Source organism: Eschrichtius robustus, chromosome 12 (genome assembly GCF_028021215.1).
Source record: "Eschrichtius robustus isolate mEscRob2 chromosome 12, mEscRob2.pri, whole genome shotgun sequence".
Classification (NCBI taxonomy): domain Eukaryota; kingdom Metazoa; phylum Chordata; class Mammalia; order Artiodactyla; family Eschrichtiidae; genus Eschrichtius; species Eschrichtius robustus.
The window spans coordinates 17,899,321-17,918,509 of NC_090835.1; the positions used below are offsets into that span (position 1 = coordinate 17,899,321).

Below are 19,189 nucleotides of genomic sequence, written 5' to 3' on the forward strand. Positions count from 1 at the left end.
GCATCACCCTGTGGAGGGCAATTTCTGAGAACTACCCAAATGACCGCAAAGTTACCTTTCGACTCAAGATCCCACTTCTGGGAATCCACCCAACAGACACTGCTGTGCATGAATCAGATGATATATTGGCAAGGTTATGCACGGAGGCACTATCGTAGCAGCAAAGATTGGAAACGAGTGTCTATCGCCCTATGGGATACAGTAGAGAGAATGAGGACGGTCTCTACGTTGGGTGTGGGGTGAGCACCCGGATCTATTAACTGAGAAGAGCAAGGAGCACAACCGTACTTAGCATGATACCTTTGGGAAGGACAGAGACATAAGACTATATATACTTAATTTGCTTGTATTTACATCAGGAAACACTGAAAGGAAAAGCAAGATATTAATGAAAAATGGTTACCTATAGAGAGTTGGGGGAAAGGGATATGGAGACAAGGGTGGGAGAGAGCTTTATGTCATCTTGACATTTTAGCTATTCAAAAAATCTAATTTAAAAAAGGACTTCCTTCCCTGGTGGCACAGTGGTTGAGAATCTGCCTGCCAATGCAGGGGACACGGGTTCGAGCCCTGAACAGGGAAGATCCCACATGCCGCGGAGCAACTAAGTCCGTGCGCCACAACTACTGAGCCCGTGTGCCACAGCTACTGAAGCCCGCACGCCTAGAGCCCGTGCTCCGCAACAAGAGAAGCCACCGCAATGAGAAGCCTGCGCACCGCAACAAAGAGTAGCCCCCGCTCGCCGCAACTAGAGAAAAAGCCTGCGCACGGCAACGAAGACCCAACACAGCCAAAAATAAATAAATAAATAAAATAAATAAATAAATAAATAAGGACTTCACTTGTTCATTTTTTAAAACTTTGAACAATGTCTCAGGCTCCTATGAGTATGTGGGTGGGGGTGAAGAGTGCGGGGGTAGGTGGAGAATGTGATGCATGGTCATAAATACGTCTATTTTCACATATTCAAAACGGAATCTGAGTATCGTCTTTGGTGCACATGGAAAACAATTAAGTCGCATTATTAAGAAGCCAAATCTGGTTATTAATTGGAAGGGCATGAGTATGAGAAAGAACAAAGAATCAGAGAGACCCCCCTGAATTCTCAGAGACAGGCAGTGGCTGCCCTCCAGGGAGCTGAGCCCCTCCACGACCAACACACTGAACACAAAATGTCATTTTTGGACACCCGCTTTAAGATAGAACTACTGCTCCTCCCATCCCCCCACTCCCCATCTTCCTCCCTTGCTTCACCTAGGTCCTTAGAGGTAATCACTGTCTTACATGCATTTCTACTTACCTTGTCTGTCTTCATTAATTGCTGTGTCTCCAGGCGCAGGTTCATAAGTAGCCCCTTAATAAATACGTCTGGATGAACAAAGGAGCAAATCACTGCCTGGATTGACTGATGGCTCTTTCTCAGATGCTGGATTCTAGCATGCTGGTTATATCTTCTCAGAAATCTGGATGCATCTCAATCACGGAGGGCCGGCGGGAGTCGTGGCAGTGGCCACAGTGAGGGCATGTGCAAAGCGGTTGTCCCCCTTCATACTCTTCTCACTCCAATCGAGTGATGCGCACCACGTGTGGCGAAATTAATCGCCACTGGAAACGTCTTTAAAAGGCTTATGTTGTGATCCCTCATTGAGACCACAAGTTATCATGTCCCCCAACCAAAATATATGTGTGTGTGTGTATGTGTTACCATGTCCTGAAAGTCACAGGAACAGAACAGCAAGGAGTAAATCTTTGACACTAGAAAAGCAAGTATTCGTTCTTGGGGAAACGACTGAAACTACATATTTTCTTGCCAAGCAACAACCAAGAGTTTTGCAGAGTCTAAGAAAGAAAGAACACCCACAAAGAAGTGAAGCTGTGTTTTGTTCCATTGGAGGACCATCACAAGCCACAGCAGGGCAGACAAACTGCAAAATTTGCCAGGAGACGGTGAGGCTGCTGTGACCCGCGAAAGCTCTGTGCAGGAATACCACTCAGCCTGTCTCGTGCTTCCGTGGGCGGCTTATTTTCTTACTTTACGTAAAGTAGCGATGTATCTTACAATTGAGATGGCTTGAAATATAGTATGTGGTTTGCCTGACAGATAATTCATCCTTCCCTCCACCACTTCCCCAGGGGCAAGGACATCTATTTCACACACAATAATTCTTTAAGGATTCCTTAAAATCCAAAGGCTTGTTTAGTTGTTGTTTTTTTCCGGAGAGGGGGGGTTGGAGGGGCTAATTTTACATGTCCCAGTGTCAAACTGCTCACACCGAGCAAACAATGGCCACAAGTCAAAATATCATGAGGTCCCTTAAAGGAGGCCTGTTGTTAAATAAATTATGGTACATCTACCACTGAAATACTATGCAGCCGTTAAAATGACGGGGGTAGCTTTCCAGGTACTGATGTCAAAGAAGTATCACAAAAATATATAGGGAAGAAAAAAGGCCGAGGGTATCTCAATGTGTGTAATGTACATTCACTATGGAAAGGGAAGTCGGGGGAGAGGTAGGGACCACCACGGTGGTTTGCAATGGAATTAGGTTATCTTTGGAAAGATACAATTTCTTTAAAATGCTGTTTTTTTGAACTCATATGCAAGCAGCGCTTACTACATGCCAGACTCTTTTCTAATGGTTAGTCCTCGTAACAGCCCCGTGAGGTTGGGACCTCCTCCTCATCTTACAGTCAGAGGTCACACAGCCAGCAAGTGGCAGAGCTGGGACGGAAACCCAGGGAATCTGCCCCAGGATCTTGACTGTCAGGCACTAAGCCCGGCTGGTAAGGGCACCTCCCTTGGGGTTCAGGAGGAGGATAAAACTGAGGGATTTGGAAGGAACACTAGTAGGACAACAACAGTCTGGTATATACCGCTCTGCTCTATTTGAATTTTTGCCAGGTATGCATTGTCTAATTTTTAAAATAAATTTTAAAAAATAGAGGATACACTCAAAATGTCTAGCTGGAAAAACATGGGTGATAAAAAAAAGATGTGAAGCTAGATTGTGAAGTTCATGGAGTGTGAAACCAAGCGCTTGGGTTTGTGACTGACGAAGCCTTTTGATGTACCTGACCTTGGGCAGGTCTGAGTGTCTCTGAGAACCTTCAGATACCGGAATGGCTTCCTCTCTGCTGCCCTACTAAGTCTACAGGTCTCCTAAGACTAGACAGCACCTAAGCGTAATAGGTAAAAATCATTGGGCTTTGGAGTTCACACAGTCCACTTTCGAAGGGTCCCAGGGCAAGTTGCCTTTCTTTACATCAAGTACCCCGTTTGTAAAATGAGATAATATTAAGCATCTCATAGGGTTGATGGGAAGATTAAATGAGATTATGCATGACACGTGCTAAGGATACATAGAGCATAAAGTCAGTGCTCAGTTGGTGCTTGCCATTATTACCAGGTACTGACCAGGATTGAAACCTCGACTTTGATTCCAGCAAAATTGTTGTAGTCCCCAGGGACAAACCCTATCTCCCCCCCTCCACGACTCTCTTCCTTAAAAGAAATGCCACGTCCTGGATTAGACCTAGCTTTATACCCATAATTACCTTGAATGCTCCCAACAATCCTACCAGGAAGATACAGTTATTTCCCCCACTTTACGAATGAGGAAACTGTAACTTACCCAAGGAACCTCAGGTGGGGACTCTGAAGCTATGACTTAACCCACGCCTCTGTACTCTGCCCATTTATACCGTGCTACCTCCTTGGTTGTCCTGCTCACCTCTCAAGGCCAAACTGAACCCCCACCTCATCTGAGACGCCTTCCCAGACTGCCACAACAGCACTAATGTCTGTGCTGTGCAAGTCGCAAGCTGCCTTTTGCTAAAAACTTGCATAGTTATTGTTCTCCAAACATGACTGAATGGATTGAGTTTACTCTTGTAGCCCCCCAAATACACAGCAATTCATACAAGTTGCCACCTAAGAATTTTAGGTTCCCAGATTGAAAGTGGGAGATTATGTGCATTCCTAAATGCATATGTGAATTCTGTTGGTGACAATTAAGCTTAACCTCCCATTCTGTAGCACTGCAAGCAATGGAAAGAAAAACGATCCAAAATGAAGACGGCCAAATACTAACCATGTATTTACCCCTCAAAGTCTCAGCAAACATAGGCACCATTAAAGGCCTTGCAAACCTATTCAACCGCCAAGATTTCTTGAAGCAAAGCATTATTGACCAACTATCAAGTCCCGTTATAGCACATTAAAGCAGGACTTCGCGGGGCTTCCCTGGTGGCGCAGTGGTTGGGAATCCGCCTGCCAATGCAGGGGACACGGGTTCGAGCCCTGGTCCGGGAGGATCCCACATGCCGCGGAGCAGCTAGGCCTGTGTGCCACAACTACTGAGCCTGAGCTCTAGATCCCTCGAGCCACAACTACTGAGCCCGTGTGCCACAACTACTGAGGCCCGCGCACCTAGAGCCTGTGCTCTGCAGCAAGAGAAGCCAAGGTAGTGAGGAGCCCACACACGGCAATGACGAGTGGCCCCCGCTCGCCGCAGCTAGAGAGAGCCCGCGTGCAGCAAGGAAGACCCAACGCAGCCAAAAATAAAGAAAGCAAGCAGGACTTCGCTAGTTTAATGACACAACTTACCACTTCCAGAAACACCTGTCCCCTATCAGGCAAGGGTGTAGTGTGGTGACTTTCTATAGGTCAGGGGAGCTGGTCACACAGTCACAGAAGCTTGTCATTTGGATGCACATTTTCTGGCGATTCAGTCTATCTGCCCCTGGATTTAGGAACATCCAATGGCGTGTACTGCTCCCAAATCCACAAACTTTGCAACAATGAAAGGCTTCAGGGATGAACTTGGAACCCTTCTAAAGCAGGGAGAAAGTAGTCACAGGAATCAAGTGTTTGTGTAGCCAGTATCCACAAAGCCCATTTAATTTCAACTGTTACCACTTGCCATGCGCATAGGACTAGCTTGCAAGATTATAAAAATCAGTAAACCAGTGGTGCCTTCTGACTAGGACACTGGAAATTACTGGCATTTTTGTGTATTTGTCATTATTTTTAGTTAAAAAAAAATGCATTGCCTTTGGGAAGAAAAACTCTGAAAGCGTACAAATAAATCCAAAGACCCCAGACTCAACTGCTGAATTTTACACTGGAAAAAAAAAAAAAAATCTGTTAAAATACGACAGTAGCGTACTCTTCATTCTAGATGGGCAAGTGGTCAGAGATCATGCTTCTTATTCCTAATCAATAGAAGAATCAGTCTTCGTATCAGTAACCCAAAAGTCTATGCTAGCTATAGCATTTAGTAAATAATAAAGTGGGGAGAAGTTAGAGATCAAATATGAGAAGAGAAGCTGAAACTCAATATTTAAATTCAGAAACATGCTGATAATACTCCTATCTTCTGAGTTGAGAGCCACAGATGTCACCATTTACTATCACCTACTGTGCAGTAATACATATGAAGAAATGAGAACCCACAACGGAAAATGGAATCCACCCTCTTCACTGAGGGCAACTCTACACTTTTAACCATGTAGTTGTCTGAAACTGCCATTTCTAAAATGATTCTAATACAAATGGTGTAGATCTGTGCATGACAACTAGTGCCAAATTATGCCGAGAAATTTTTACATGGTAAATCTCTATTTTACAGATCCCAGGTACGAGTTGCCCAGCAAAGAACAATCGTCCATTCAACTCAGACGCACCATCTCTGCAGAAACACCCTGTTATCACTTAAGCAACAGACCTGTAATGAAGTCATGCAGCTCCTCTCCCTATGGATCAGGAAATGCTTGTGGATCTTAACCTACCTAAGGTGAGAGAAAAGGGGGCATTGGAGGGAGGGAGTGTGAGCTATTATGGCAAATAAAGTAATTCCACACATAAAGATATTCTTCTAGTTTATATTTTATTGCATTATGAAAATAATACATTTATTTGGCAAAGTAATCTAGGCTCCAAGTTGATGAAATAAAAGAAAATTCTGAAGAAAGTGTACTAATTATTTTTAAAATGTGAAATATTAGATGTATTCTAACCAATACATACTAGCATTCTTGCTAGGCCAATAAGCCAATAAACCTAATTATAATAATTCCATATGAAATTACAAGGTGTTTTTGCATTCATCCATTTTATGATTAGCACAAATCTCGAGAGAACTAAGCTTCATCTGATCAAAACCAATGTATTTAAGAAACTCCTGTTCAGAAGACATTGTGAAACACTATCCAAAATTTTTATTTCCTTTGGTTCTACAAATTGCATTTTTGTCCTTACCACAAGTTACATTTCTCATAATCAAACATCGCAGCTTTAGATTCTGCCCCAAGTATCTTTATAAGTAAACTAGTATATTACATTATTTGAAAAATTTCTGACTTTACAAATGCAAAAATGCATAAGTACATGCCTATCTACACCAGCAAAACAAAACACTCTGAACCTCCATGCTTTAACAGGCCACACCTTCTTACCCAGGGTTTCTGGGATGCCTTTCCAAGCCAGAGGGTTTTATAGCTCTGACAGGCAATTTCATTGCTCCATCCACACGTCTGAAAGGTGTAGTTACAATAAACCCTAAGTGGATTAAATTTATCTGATAATCAAACATTTAAAATATGACATTTTCCACTACTCATTTCTGTTCGCCAACATTTTCAGAACTGAAAAGATACATTTTTAAAAATGTACTGGGATAATGTTTTCACTGTCTCAAAAGGGAAAAGTGCTAAAAGTGTATTCCATGTATATTCTCGCTCTCCTCATCAGCATTTCAAATTCTTTTTACATGTTGGGTTCAGAGTCTAGAGTCTAACAGGTAAACAATCTGCTCAAGGCCAAAACAGAAAATAATATTTTAATCACCAAGGTCCTAATTCTTTAGATCTTTTAATATGACTTTGCTGATGTGTGTTAAGAAAATGTGCCTAAAATTAGCCTTCTAAAAATACACATCTGAATCAGTTACTATTAGAACTGACATTTCCATGAAGCAAAGTCTATGTAAGTGCACCTATGCATATACTCGAGGAAATTTACTTCCCAACGGACATCGTATCTCAAACCAGCTGAACAAGGTTTCCCAGTTTAACTACCTAAGTATTCCACCTATCCTAAAGAAAATATTCCATGAGCATTCTACAACTATCTGTATAAACAGCAACAAGTTAGATCTATGATCAACATAAGAATATCTAATAAATATTAAAACTATTAAACTATAGATTAAAATGCAGATCTCTCATAGAGTTGAGTGATGGCATTTTGGTACATTCACCATTATTGTACTTTATTTAATAAAGAAATATATTTGCCCTTGCCAAAATAGCAATTGCAAGTTTACAAATAAAACCACAGACCTCAAAGTCATGATGCTAAATCTTCAACTTATATTTAACAAAAGTAAATCAGTTTAAAAGTGGTCCATGGCACAATTAAAATAAAAAATATCAAAAGGTCACAGGATCTTAAAGAATAGGTTTATTGACAATAATTTCATAAATAGTCTAAAGAAAATTTCAAAATTTCTAAACTTAAAATGTTTAAAATCTGCTCTCACTGGCAAAATATCCCTCAAGAAAATAAAGAAGAGGTCACTACAAATGAATGTCACATTTAAAATTTGCTTCATTTTAACATTCCTGCAAAATTTTTTAAAAAAATTTACAATGTGTGATTTTTTTTTCCCCTCTTGGATAACAGTAAGTAAATCAATACTCAGTTTTTATTTCAACTATGAGACATATTCACAAATATATCATCTAGCTGCTGTAAACCTGACAGTCAAGTCAGTCAGTAGTATCATATCCTACAGACATAAACGGAGCCAACTCATTTTGGTATTTTTAGTCATAGCAACTGAAGTAGGCAAAATGCAAAACTTGTGGTTGCCGCCCAGATCACCCCAGAGCATATGATACAGTGTCAGAAAATGTTTGCATCAGTTTTATAAGTTCATCTGTGTACTTCAGGTATCTGAAATTAAAAAAAGGGATTCTTATATATTTTGATAAAAATGTACTCAAATATTTCATAACATTAATATTTATTGCTTTATATGAATACTGTATTGAAAGCCCAAGCATTCAGTTTACACACAGAAATCATACAATTATATACCGCTTCACAAAGGCAGTGAACACATTACACTCTACAAAATCTACTTTACAGAAATTTAAAAATTCTAAATATCAAAAGGTACAGCTGAAGAAACAGGTATAAATTTGGCAGCCAGTAATTTAGACAGGGAAATTGCAGCTTGCATGACTTTAAATTATGTGAATTTGAAAATATTGAGTTTAGAATAACCATTGTGCTTTGTGTTGATCTGAAAAATATAACACTGGCTGTCGAAGAAGCATGTTCAAAAATATTTAATTCACTTCAAAATGTCATACAAATTACGGTGGTTTTTATGTACCCCTAAAGCTTCAGTCATTTAGCTCCGGTACATTACTAAAGTAATATATTAATTCTTCCAGTACAGTGGTGTTTCATACCATTGACATCTGTATACTCTAGAATAATTTAGAAAGAAATGTGTAGTATTCACACTGTTCAGAAAAGCAAGCAAAAGGTAAAGGAACCTGCCTGGTTCTTCTGAGATGGTCTCGTGTCAGCTTTATAAGCATTCATTCTATAAAATAGTAAGCTAATGTTTGAACACAATTTCCAAGATAAAGCACATTTTCTCATAAATAATGAAGTCTTTTTCTCAGGCACCTCAGAAGTATACAAAAGAATTTTAGTTTGAACAGATCTCTTGGAATGTGTTTAACCTGGTATTTCAACAGACTTAAGATTTCCAGGGTTTCACAAGGGCCAGATTTTATTTGAATTACTCAGAAAAGAAAGAAACTTGTCTTCTGAAAGAGGTGAACTCAATCATTACCAATAGAAAAAGTATCCACTGTATTCATCTCTTATAGAAAAAGAAAAATATAACATTTCCCCCCTTAGAATAATATATATATATGTATATATGACTTAAAGTTCCATAGTACATAGTCAAACAATAAAATCTGGAAACCAACATGAAACCCTATAATTCACATGTTAAAATGTTGAAACTATGACCAAAATATGAAAACTGCTAGAGCTGTCAGAAAGAGACAAGACAAAAAGCTTTCTTGCATATGTATAAACTAAATGTGATAATCTCCAAAAGTTTTCAAAATTATAATTATCTTCCAGTTTAAAATTTTTAACTCTAAATTAAAAAAAAAAAAAAAATCTATACACAAACCACTGATTTGACCAGACCAAAAAAAGTCAGCGGTAAGCAGGACCCAGAGGAGCTGATATTCACAGTTCTTACATGTACAACTCTTTCAGGATTTATCCCATAAAGTACTTTATTTTACAACCTGCTTCTCTTGTAAAACTAAAGGTCCACTTTATTACATAAAAGTTTTATACAGTGTAAAACCAGAACTGTATGTAAAATACTGCATCTAAATATTTCTAAATAGTTAGTCTTGTTCCATTGGTTCATCTGTGACTTCTGTGGCTTCCATGGATGATTCTGAGAGAATCTCTCCAGTTTTACTGGAATTGGATCCTATTAATTCTTCCGTTTCATGGCAATTGGAACTACTTACAGGGCCTGTATTTTCACTACCTTCAGAATGTAAACCTCTCTCAACTTGAGTCAGATCAGATTCCTCCATTTGATTATTTTCCTCAGAAGTCTCTTCATTCACAGTTAAGGCATCATCAGATTCTTTTTCTTGATTTTTTCTTTCTGGGATCATTTCTCTTGATGTCATAAAAGACTCTAAAAATAAGCAAATGTTGTTGTAGTTAAATTTGATTTTCAAAATACCTCCACAGTTAAGTTTCATGAATTCTGATACTCTACAGTTCAAATCATATCCCTGAAACTCAGCAGCAACTATAGAACACATACAGGTGGGAGAAAAGCCCAACATCAGCATTATAAGGAGTTCCATTATGTTAAATTCTTTCACGCAAAAATGAAGTACAAGAATTTGAGGATCTCCTTACTCCACCCTTTTACAGATGGTCTCTAAATACCTTCTTCCTCTTCATCCTCTTCTTCATCCTCTTCTGTACAGTGCTGCCTGGTACAACTACTTTCTTTGTCTTTATTCTGAGATGAAGATGGAGCTTCTGTTTCTTCTACCATAACTGAAGAAATTTCACTGGAAGATGTTTGACTGGCCATCTCTCTGACGTCACTTTCTTTGTCAAACCTGAGTCTTTTTACCTCATGCCCCTCAGCTTCCACAGTATCTTCATCTGGATGTTTATTTTTTATAGGGCTCACTGAGGAACCTTCTGATTCAGATGTCGAAGAGTCACTGTAAATATTGTTTTAAAGTGTCATTAATAAGACTGTTTCTTCATCATCTACATTCTCATTTTTAAGGTCTAATAATGTTTAACTGTATTTCAGTGTCAAAGTTAAATTATAACATCTGGGCAAAGAAAAACACAAGAGAATAATTTCGAGGACACCTAAACTGTTTAATAAATATTTCCCACTAGCAACTTGTCAATAAGTTACATGACCTTTCTGTTCAATTCTCCAGTAAGTTAAATGTCCTCCTATAATAAAATGACAAGTCTTCCACAGGGACATACTCTGTTTTTTTTTCGTAAATAATTTATTGTGAAATATTTTTAAACTCACAGAAAAAGAACGATCATATCCCCCTAAAGCAGATCCCCTTAATTAGCAACTCACTGCATTTGCTACATCACCCTGTCTCCATCTCTGTTTATTCTTATTGTCATTAGTAATTTTCTGACCCATATGAGAGTAAGCTGTAGATAAGATGCTCATTATTCCTGAGTAAGTCAGAACATAGACACCGTTCTGCATCATCACCAATTTAAGAAATCAGTTCTGATAAGACCCTTTTGTCCAGGCAGGCCAATACTCTTTAATTCCTCTCACTCATTCAGTGTTCCTTCCCTTAATGTGATGTACAAAATTTGAGATGGGATATAAATAAAAAGGTTTCCTTTTCTGATCTACAATGAGAAATGATTCACAAAATTTCAAATCATTTATAAATCTTCTCTTTTCAAGTAACTTTCAAAAAGAAGAAAAAAATGTATCATGACCACTTTCGTAACACCCTATTATAAATAAAATCTCCCCAAATTAGCAGTTTAAGTCTTTTCTCTGCCCATCGTCAGCATGTGCTAATGCTGCAAAAAGCTGCAGCCCCTTTTAACTGCATTAAAACCTTTTCTACCCCTCAAAACAACAGTAAATTGTAAATAATAAATAATGAGGGCTGAAAAACTATCAATAAATGTTAACTCTTTTGGAAAACATGTTTTCTTTTAAATATAAATCACATACAAACCTGTGATTTTTGTCCTCATTTTGCTTTAAGTTTGACTCTTTGCTGTCTGTGCTCTCAGGTAAGCCATTTGTTGTCATGGGGACTGACAAAGAAACCTTTGGTCGATTAAGTGGCCTGGGTGTTCCAGGTCCATTTATATTAGACCTACGGTAAAATAAATGAACATCATTTTCCCATTTTTGTAAAAAGTCATCCCTCCCAAGGTTTGTTTATATGAACATATCACAGAAACATTTTCTTTAATTTTGACTTTCAGAACCATGGGTTACCAAATTAACTAATTCTGTTTGGTATATCCTAACCCGCCATAAAATTCCCAATTCTTAAAAAGTATATTGAATTTCCTACCCAAAATTAAGAAACTACAACTCTTTGAATAATAAAAATCAATAATCTCACCTTTCAGTGTAACTTGGTGAATTTCCAGGAAACATAACACCATTCATTCTATTTAAACTGTTGGAATTGTTCTTCCTACAAGAAAAAAACACTTTTATGGATAGTTTAATTCTTTAATTTTGATGAGAATCACGGGTCTAAAAGATCTTTTGTAAGTTCTGTCACAGAACCAAATGAAAGACTTCTAAGAAAAATAACTATGGGATTATCTTAGTATGTTATTTAACAATATACAGGTACATTCTTCAAGAGTTCTAAAACAAATTCACCGTTACTGGTCTATGAAATCAGATATTTTAACCATTAAACCAGTGTTTCTCAACAGGGGGCAACATCTTCCAACAATCCCCCTTCCCTCACTCCGCATCCCCAGGGGACATATAGCAACATCTAAAGAAACATCTTCCAACAATCCCCCTTCCCTCACTCCGCATCCCCAGGGGACATATAGCAACGTCTAAAGAAATTTTTCATGGGAAGTGGTGGACACTACTGGCATTCAGTGTGAGCCATGGACAGTGCTAAATCTCCTGCAATCCCAGGACATCCACCCATAATAAAATACCAGTGGTGCCAAGGAGTGTGCCCTAAACTGCTACCTTAATTTACTATGTAAATCTTAGCAACTGGAAATAATTTTCCATCATGAAAAGCGATGTCATCAAGTAGCTATTACAAACCTAAGAATTATGTCCTAGAAATGACCTGTCTCAGAAGGGATAACCAGGGTCCAGACAGTACATAAATCCAACAGTGTTAAGACTGCAGTAAATCATGAATCTCTTTAATACAAATCTTTTCACTGGAAAAACATATAGGTAATGTTATTGGTAATATTCTACTTTGAGGACTGGATGGTAGTTTCATAAGCATTTACAAATGTTATCATGCTTAATTACATATAAAATAAATGCAACCTATTTTTAAGACTAATACATTAGAAATGATTTAATAATTAGAATATACTAGAAAAAGAAAAATCTCTATACTTACTCTGAAGAAGGATAAACACAGCTAACAACCATCACATTCTGCAATAACAAAAACTGGTGATTAATATGAGGAAAAGTACCACAAAATAAAGTTTAATTATTTGTTTTTAATTTCTCAAAATCTCCCTGGTATTAAGTTTCCATTTTATTACATTTTTACCAATAAAAGAAATGGCTAAAAATAAAAATCTCTAATCAAGCAATGAAAACTGAAACAATAGCGAAAGACCAAACTCTAATATCCCACTAAACTATTTGTTTTTTGCCAGCCTCATTTTTTTTTTTTTTTTTTACTCTACTCTAGTTACTTCAGAGCCCTCACATTATGTATTACAGGTAATAGAATAGAACCACGGTCTCTTATTTGAGACAGAATCACACCAAGATATTTAGAGTTTGAAGTATTTAGGCCTACTATAACGAACTTCCTTTTAAAGCAGTACCCAATCAAAAGCTTGATGTATAGCATGATATACCTCAAGGAAAGAGACTCAAACCTTTTATATAATATAATCTTCCTGGTAACAATAACTTTATTAATAGTCAATATTCATTGAAAGTTTGCTGAGCCAAAGTAAGTGCTTTTACATTTAATCCTCCTCACAGCCTCATTATGATCCACACTATACAGATGAGGAAACTGAGACTTAGGTTATGTACCTGGTCCATGGTCACACAGCTATGATTACTGTGACACTGCCTCGTTATCCAAAGATTGCCCAAGTGGAATTACTGAAAGTCTCTGAACTGAAAGTATGTACTGAAGAACCATCTCAGTTTCCTGCCCTTCAGGAATCTTACTAAATTGAAGGTACAGAAGCTCAACAAAACACATTAATCCAGTAAGGCCCTAAGATCTATTATAACTCACTAGGTAATGATTTTGGATTCCTGCTCCAAGGGTAAAATAAACTGAACTTCAGTTAGAACCTTAAAATAACACTAGACTATGTTTTAGGATCAATCACTAAAACCAATGGTTTTAACAAAACCACTGGTCCACAATCTTGGTTCCCATGGGGCTCCTTCATTCATTTTTCACTCCAGACAAGTCTGTCTTGCTTTTCATTCTCTCAGACTGTTTCCTTTGTCCAGAATGCCCTGCCCCTTTAACAACCCCTCACCCACTAAAAACCTAATGCTTCTCTCATTCTTAAACATGATATATATTCTTCTCAATATCTAACTTAAATGCTGTGTATTAGCGATTTTCCAAGTTGTGCACCTCTGAACTCCAGAACTAAAGAAATGAATTCTGTGGGTAAACACGTTTGCAAAACCCTCTATTATTAAAATATCAATTATAGAACTTCTTGGAGCTATTAATATGTTAAGATACACTAAGAATTTCCACGAGACAATAATAAACTGCTTTTCCCAAGCTTAACTGACCTCAAGCATTCCTCCGCCTTCCTCCTATTAAATCTTTCTCTGAAACTTAGGACATAATTTGGAAAACAAATTGGGAAAAACTTCAGGTAGGCTGAGAAACCTATTTCAAGAAAAGGTGCCTGAAACAGAGCCTACTCAAAGTTCTTTTCTGAAATCTATTATGCTACAGTTTAATATAATTCCAATAATAAAATATATACCTTTTCTACTCCTCTGAGAAATTTGTCTGTTCCCGTATAGTTTCTCCTTGGATCTGTGAGCAATTCACATAGTCGCTGAATAGTAAAAGGTATACTGCAAAAGAATATAATTTTATAGTTTGAGGTCATTAATTATCAAGAAAATTAGGAACATTATTACTCCTGCTATTTCAAGCTTTATCTAGTCACCCCTGTGTTAAGCTACAAAAGAAAATGCTACAAATGAATGGATGAGTCACTTAAAAATAGGCAAGGCAATAAGCACACCTGTCCTCTTATTTAAAAAGAAAACAATGTTCCCTCCCTTGCCTTAAAAAGCAATAAAAAAGAACATTCAAAATTAACAGAAAGCTTCAAAACTGAGAAAAAATTTTAACATTCTTAATTCTGACAATTCAATTTTAAGTTTACAACAGAGGCAACACAAATAATAATCAAGTAAGAGTTTATTTAAATACAGAAACTTTCTCAAGTATTCTTTTGCACACAAAGATTTTTTTAGTGTTCAAATAAAACTACAAATGTTTTGTTATCAGACAGAATAAGACAAGTGATTCCAATGAAAAAGTATTATAAATAGTTATGCTCCATAATTAAAATTTTATGTACAACCTACGTGTTTCATCAAACTTAAAATACATACAAATACACTCAATATTTTGGTAGGTACCTTATTGTTTACCAAATACTTCAACCGCAATCAAATTTTCACTTGATCACAGAAAATACAAAACTGAAACATAAATTGGACCTAAAATCATGTTATAAACAGCAGTGTTTATCTCACACACTATTAGCATTCCTGAGAGTTACAATATGAACAGCAAACATGTGAGCAGAGAGATGACAAGTGCAGCTAAAAAGTGTAAACATAAACTTTAGACTTCAGTTATTTGCCACACAAATCTATTTATTCTCCTTATAAAGACAATTACAAAGCCTCAGATTAACAGAGTTATTATTCACAAAGTTATTTCTAAACGTTTACAGGCAGATCGACACAAAATTCTCTCCCCCCCACAAAGTAAGGCCACTAGTGATTAATAATGCAGGACTCAAAAACCCAGTCTCTCTAACTTCAAATCCCATGTTCTCCCTTCCACTACACCGCACATACGTAAAATCGTAAATGTTTATTTTCTAGTTGGACAAACGATGTTTAGTTCTCGTATTCTTAGCACCAACACTATTCTTATGTTCTTTTAAAAATTCAATATACGACCTATGACAAATTTTGAAAAGGTATAAAATAAATATTATTCATATGAAAACAAATATTTTAGTTATGCGACAGACCAAGTATCAATCTTCTCTCAAGTCGTATATCAAAGCCTAAAAGTCAGAAAACTATCATTCTGCCAAAAGATTGAGCACTAAGAGGCGAAACATGTGTCTCATTATCACAAATATTCAGAAGCAACCAGAAATACAGAACAACTTCTGATATTAATCAAGACTGCTATAGGAAAGTTCTTTGGTTTCTGAGAAAGAGTAATTTTTTTTCTTCTTAAAATTCATAGTAAAGTACACTGTCAAAACTAATTATCTTTGTTTTTCCAAACTGTCTTTTTTCATATTTGACTGAAAGCTTCTTAATGGCAGGATATCTTCACATACAAGATAGTCAATATATAATTTATTTATATACATATATATCTGAAATGCAGTACCATCATGGATTTCAAAATATTACTGGTATACCTGGTACCTTAGCCCCTCTTTGAGTTCACTACCTTCCAAATCCTAAACACACACACACTTCCAAATGCTATTCCCTCATTAATGACCTCAGAGTGATACTAAAATTAAAAAGGAGTTTTTACACATTTTTCAAAAATTAGCAAAATAGCACCCAGTGTTAAGAACATTCGAATACTATTTAACCAGCAAATACTTAAACAGACATTGTCTAGGTTAGGTCTATTCCTCCAACCAAATTTCTTTCACACACTGATACTAGTACTTTCTCTTAAAATTAATTTTAAAAGATGTGTATCTTCCAACTCCCTGCTTAACAATGTTTTTACACTAAATGTTTTGGCTAATTTTCTCTAGGAAGGTAGGTAAAATGTTAGTCAATTATTAACACTGTATGCGTGGGTGAATATTAATACTGCTTTATGAGGAAAAATGTATTATGTTTGCATAACCATGTCAGCCTATGACAAAATGAGTTTATTCTTAGACACTTTCAGAAGCTTTTAAAGTCATTTCACCAAGTGTCCAATAGATGGCACTAAAATGTTATACAACTCTCCCTTCAAGTGAACAGGCTTAAAACACAAACATTACTTGCAAATCAAAGTATCCACTGGAAACAATATTACAATTCTGACAACTGCATTGAAGATCTCTTCATAAAGTTTGTACTTTTTAACCTTTTAAGTAAACATGAGAGCCTACTATGAAGCAGAAATATTCATATTTACTCGATAGCAGACCCGACAGACACGTAATAATTACAATTAAAAACAACCCAATTACAACAAGAAATGCTAATACAATTGTGTATACAGTGCTATGGAGACAGAATAAACTGTATGCCAGGGAATCGAGGATAAATGTGGGAACACTTAATTTAAGGTGGGTCTTTAAAAGGAGGTATAAGAATAAACCATAATAAATCCCAAATGAACGCCTGGTACAACTATATGAAAGTTCTGCTTTCTGTTACTCTTCATTACACATAAGCACACAAGATATTTTATTCTAACTCTGGAGAATATTAACGCGTTACCCAATAAATATCACTAGCTAAATTAAGACACATGCTAAGAAGAAAAAAAAAGCAAAAATGCATGCTGCTAACTCTCAACGAAAAGCATGAACCAGAATCCCGAAAATGGGAGAACGGGGGAGGATGTTCATTAGCAAAGATGTATTGTAATTTAGTAGAAAAATATTTTGGGTTATTTAAAATAAAATGCAGTCAGTTTACTCTGCAAGATGTCACCAATATATTACCTTATTTACCCACATCATAAGATGAAAACTAAGATTATATAAGGAACTGAAAGAAAAAAACTTTTAAAAAGGATATGACTAGCTTGCATTTTATTAAGCAAACCAAAAATACCTATGTCTACAATATCTAATAAAACTTAAAAAAAACATTAAGTATTTCAAATTGTATTACTCAGAAATGGTACAGAACGCTATCAACCAGTCCACTTTAATGCACAAATTACGTATAAGGCAGTGTGGCTTAAAAAAAAAATACTGGCTAGCCCACTGGGACACCTTGCCCGAGTCGAATTTACCTCTTTAAAGCCTTCATGTCCTTTTCTGGAAAAGAGAGATTCTGAAAGTGCACTTCTCGTGTGATTATCATGAGCACTGAATACGACATCATGCATATAAATCACTTAAGGCCTGAAATATTTTAAAGTGTTGAATAAATCTTAGTTCCTATCATCATCCTGATCCCATCTGACCTTTAATGTAGATTGTGAGAAGGCACAAACCCTCCAAAGACCAACTACAGTGAAACAAAGCAAAAAATGTTTTTAAAAATATTCTTTTTAGGACTTCCCTGGTGGCGCAGTGGTTAAGAATCTGCCTGCCAGTGCAGGGGACACGGGTTCAAGCTCTGGTCCGGGAAGATCCCACATGCCGCAGAGCAACTAAGCCGGTGTGCCACAACTACTGAGCCCGCACTCTAGAGTCCGCAAGCCACAACTACTGAGCCCTCGCGCCACAACTACTGAAGCCCGCACGCCTAGAGCCCATGCTCTGCAACAAGAGAAGCCACCTCAATGAGAAGCTCGCACACCACAACGAAGAGTAGCCCCCGCTCACCACAACTAGAGAAAGCCCGCATGCAGCAACGAAGACCCAACGCAGCCAAAATTAAATAATTTTTTTAAAATTATTTTTCGTTCCAAAGAAAGTAACTAACCCTGATGAAATAGGATCACACATTTTACATTACTTATATACCTGAATTTGACTGCAATCTGTCCCCATCTACTGACTTAAAAAAAAAAAAAGACCAAGTCTTGTACATCTAAAACCTATGGGGATTCAAATACCAAGAAAGCTGCTGAACATCAGAGAAAGACATCTAAGCACAAATTAGAAATTTTAAACACTAACACTAAGCCCTAAAGATAGAATTTTCTACCCTGTATTTTAACTTGAGAAAGACTCTAAGTAACTAAAATGTATGTTTTGTTTTTAACTTATCTTCGTCTTTTTAAAGGTTTGATCGTCAAGATGTGCCAATATTCTGGATATATACCAAGGTATTAAGAAGGCATCCAGAAAAAAAGAAATGCACATTTCATTCAGAGTCTAAGATTTTAAAAATCAGATAACCTATATCTTGCCTTTATGTTATTATTTATTATATAAGCAACGTTCCTCATAAAAAAAGATAAAGGAGTATAAAACACAGAAGCCATTAAAGTAAAAGGCTAAAGAGATAACCACAAAACCAGACATCCTATTTAAAAACTGCTAAAACAACCAATCACTTTTTTTTTATGCATAAAGATGTGATTTTTACCACATCTTTATTTTCTATTAATGACCACATTTATACTGTGTCTTAGTTAACAGAATTACTCGTTTGACCTGAACTATTTAAGTAGAAATTAACTTATATATCTCTTAGATATCAAAGGTTAAATGGGTTAAGTTTTGTTTACTCTTAAGTCCTACAGAAGTCAGAAGTCACCACTGGAATCTTGTGATATTATCTGACCTAAAACAATATGCTCTTTCTGGATCAGGCTTTATTTAACATCTGTATCAATATACACAACATAAATATTCATACGCATATATTTTACAACTCAAATCAAATGTTAGTAATTGAGATTTACTGAAAACAGCACTGTAAAATGGCAAGTATAGAAAATTAAGAAAATGAAGAATTAGCCT

General features: G+C 36.7%; 1 protein-coding gene across 1 annotated transcript in view; it reads right to left on the minus strand.

Annotated features, from left to right (window-relative positions):
• Positions 1–8,007: 8,007 nt before the first annotated feature.
• PPP4R2 (protein phosphatase 4 regulatory subunit 2) overlaps positions 8,008–19,189 on the minus strand; it is a 55,668-nt gene continuing 44,486 nt past the window's right edge. The window contains exons 4-9 of the mRNA XM_068557110.1: positions 14,306–14,399; positions 12,715–12,752; positions 11,722–11,796; positions 11,323–11,466; positions 10,019–10,305; positions 8,008–9,758 (exon numbers count right to left, since the gene is read on the minus strand). Of these exons, the coding sequence (XP_068413211.1) occupies positions 9,454–9,758; positions 10,019–10,305; positions 11,323–11,466; positions 11,722–11,796; positions 12,715–12,752; positions 14,306–14,399 (943 nt within the window). The 3' untranslated portion in view covers positions 8,008–9,453. The remainder of the gene's footprint in view (positions 9,759–10,018; positions 10,306–11,322; positions 11,467–11,721; positions 11,797–12,714; positions 12,753–14,305; positions 14,400–19,189) is intronic.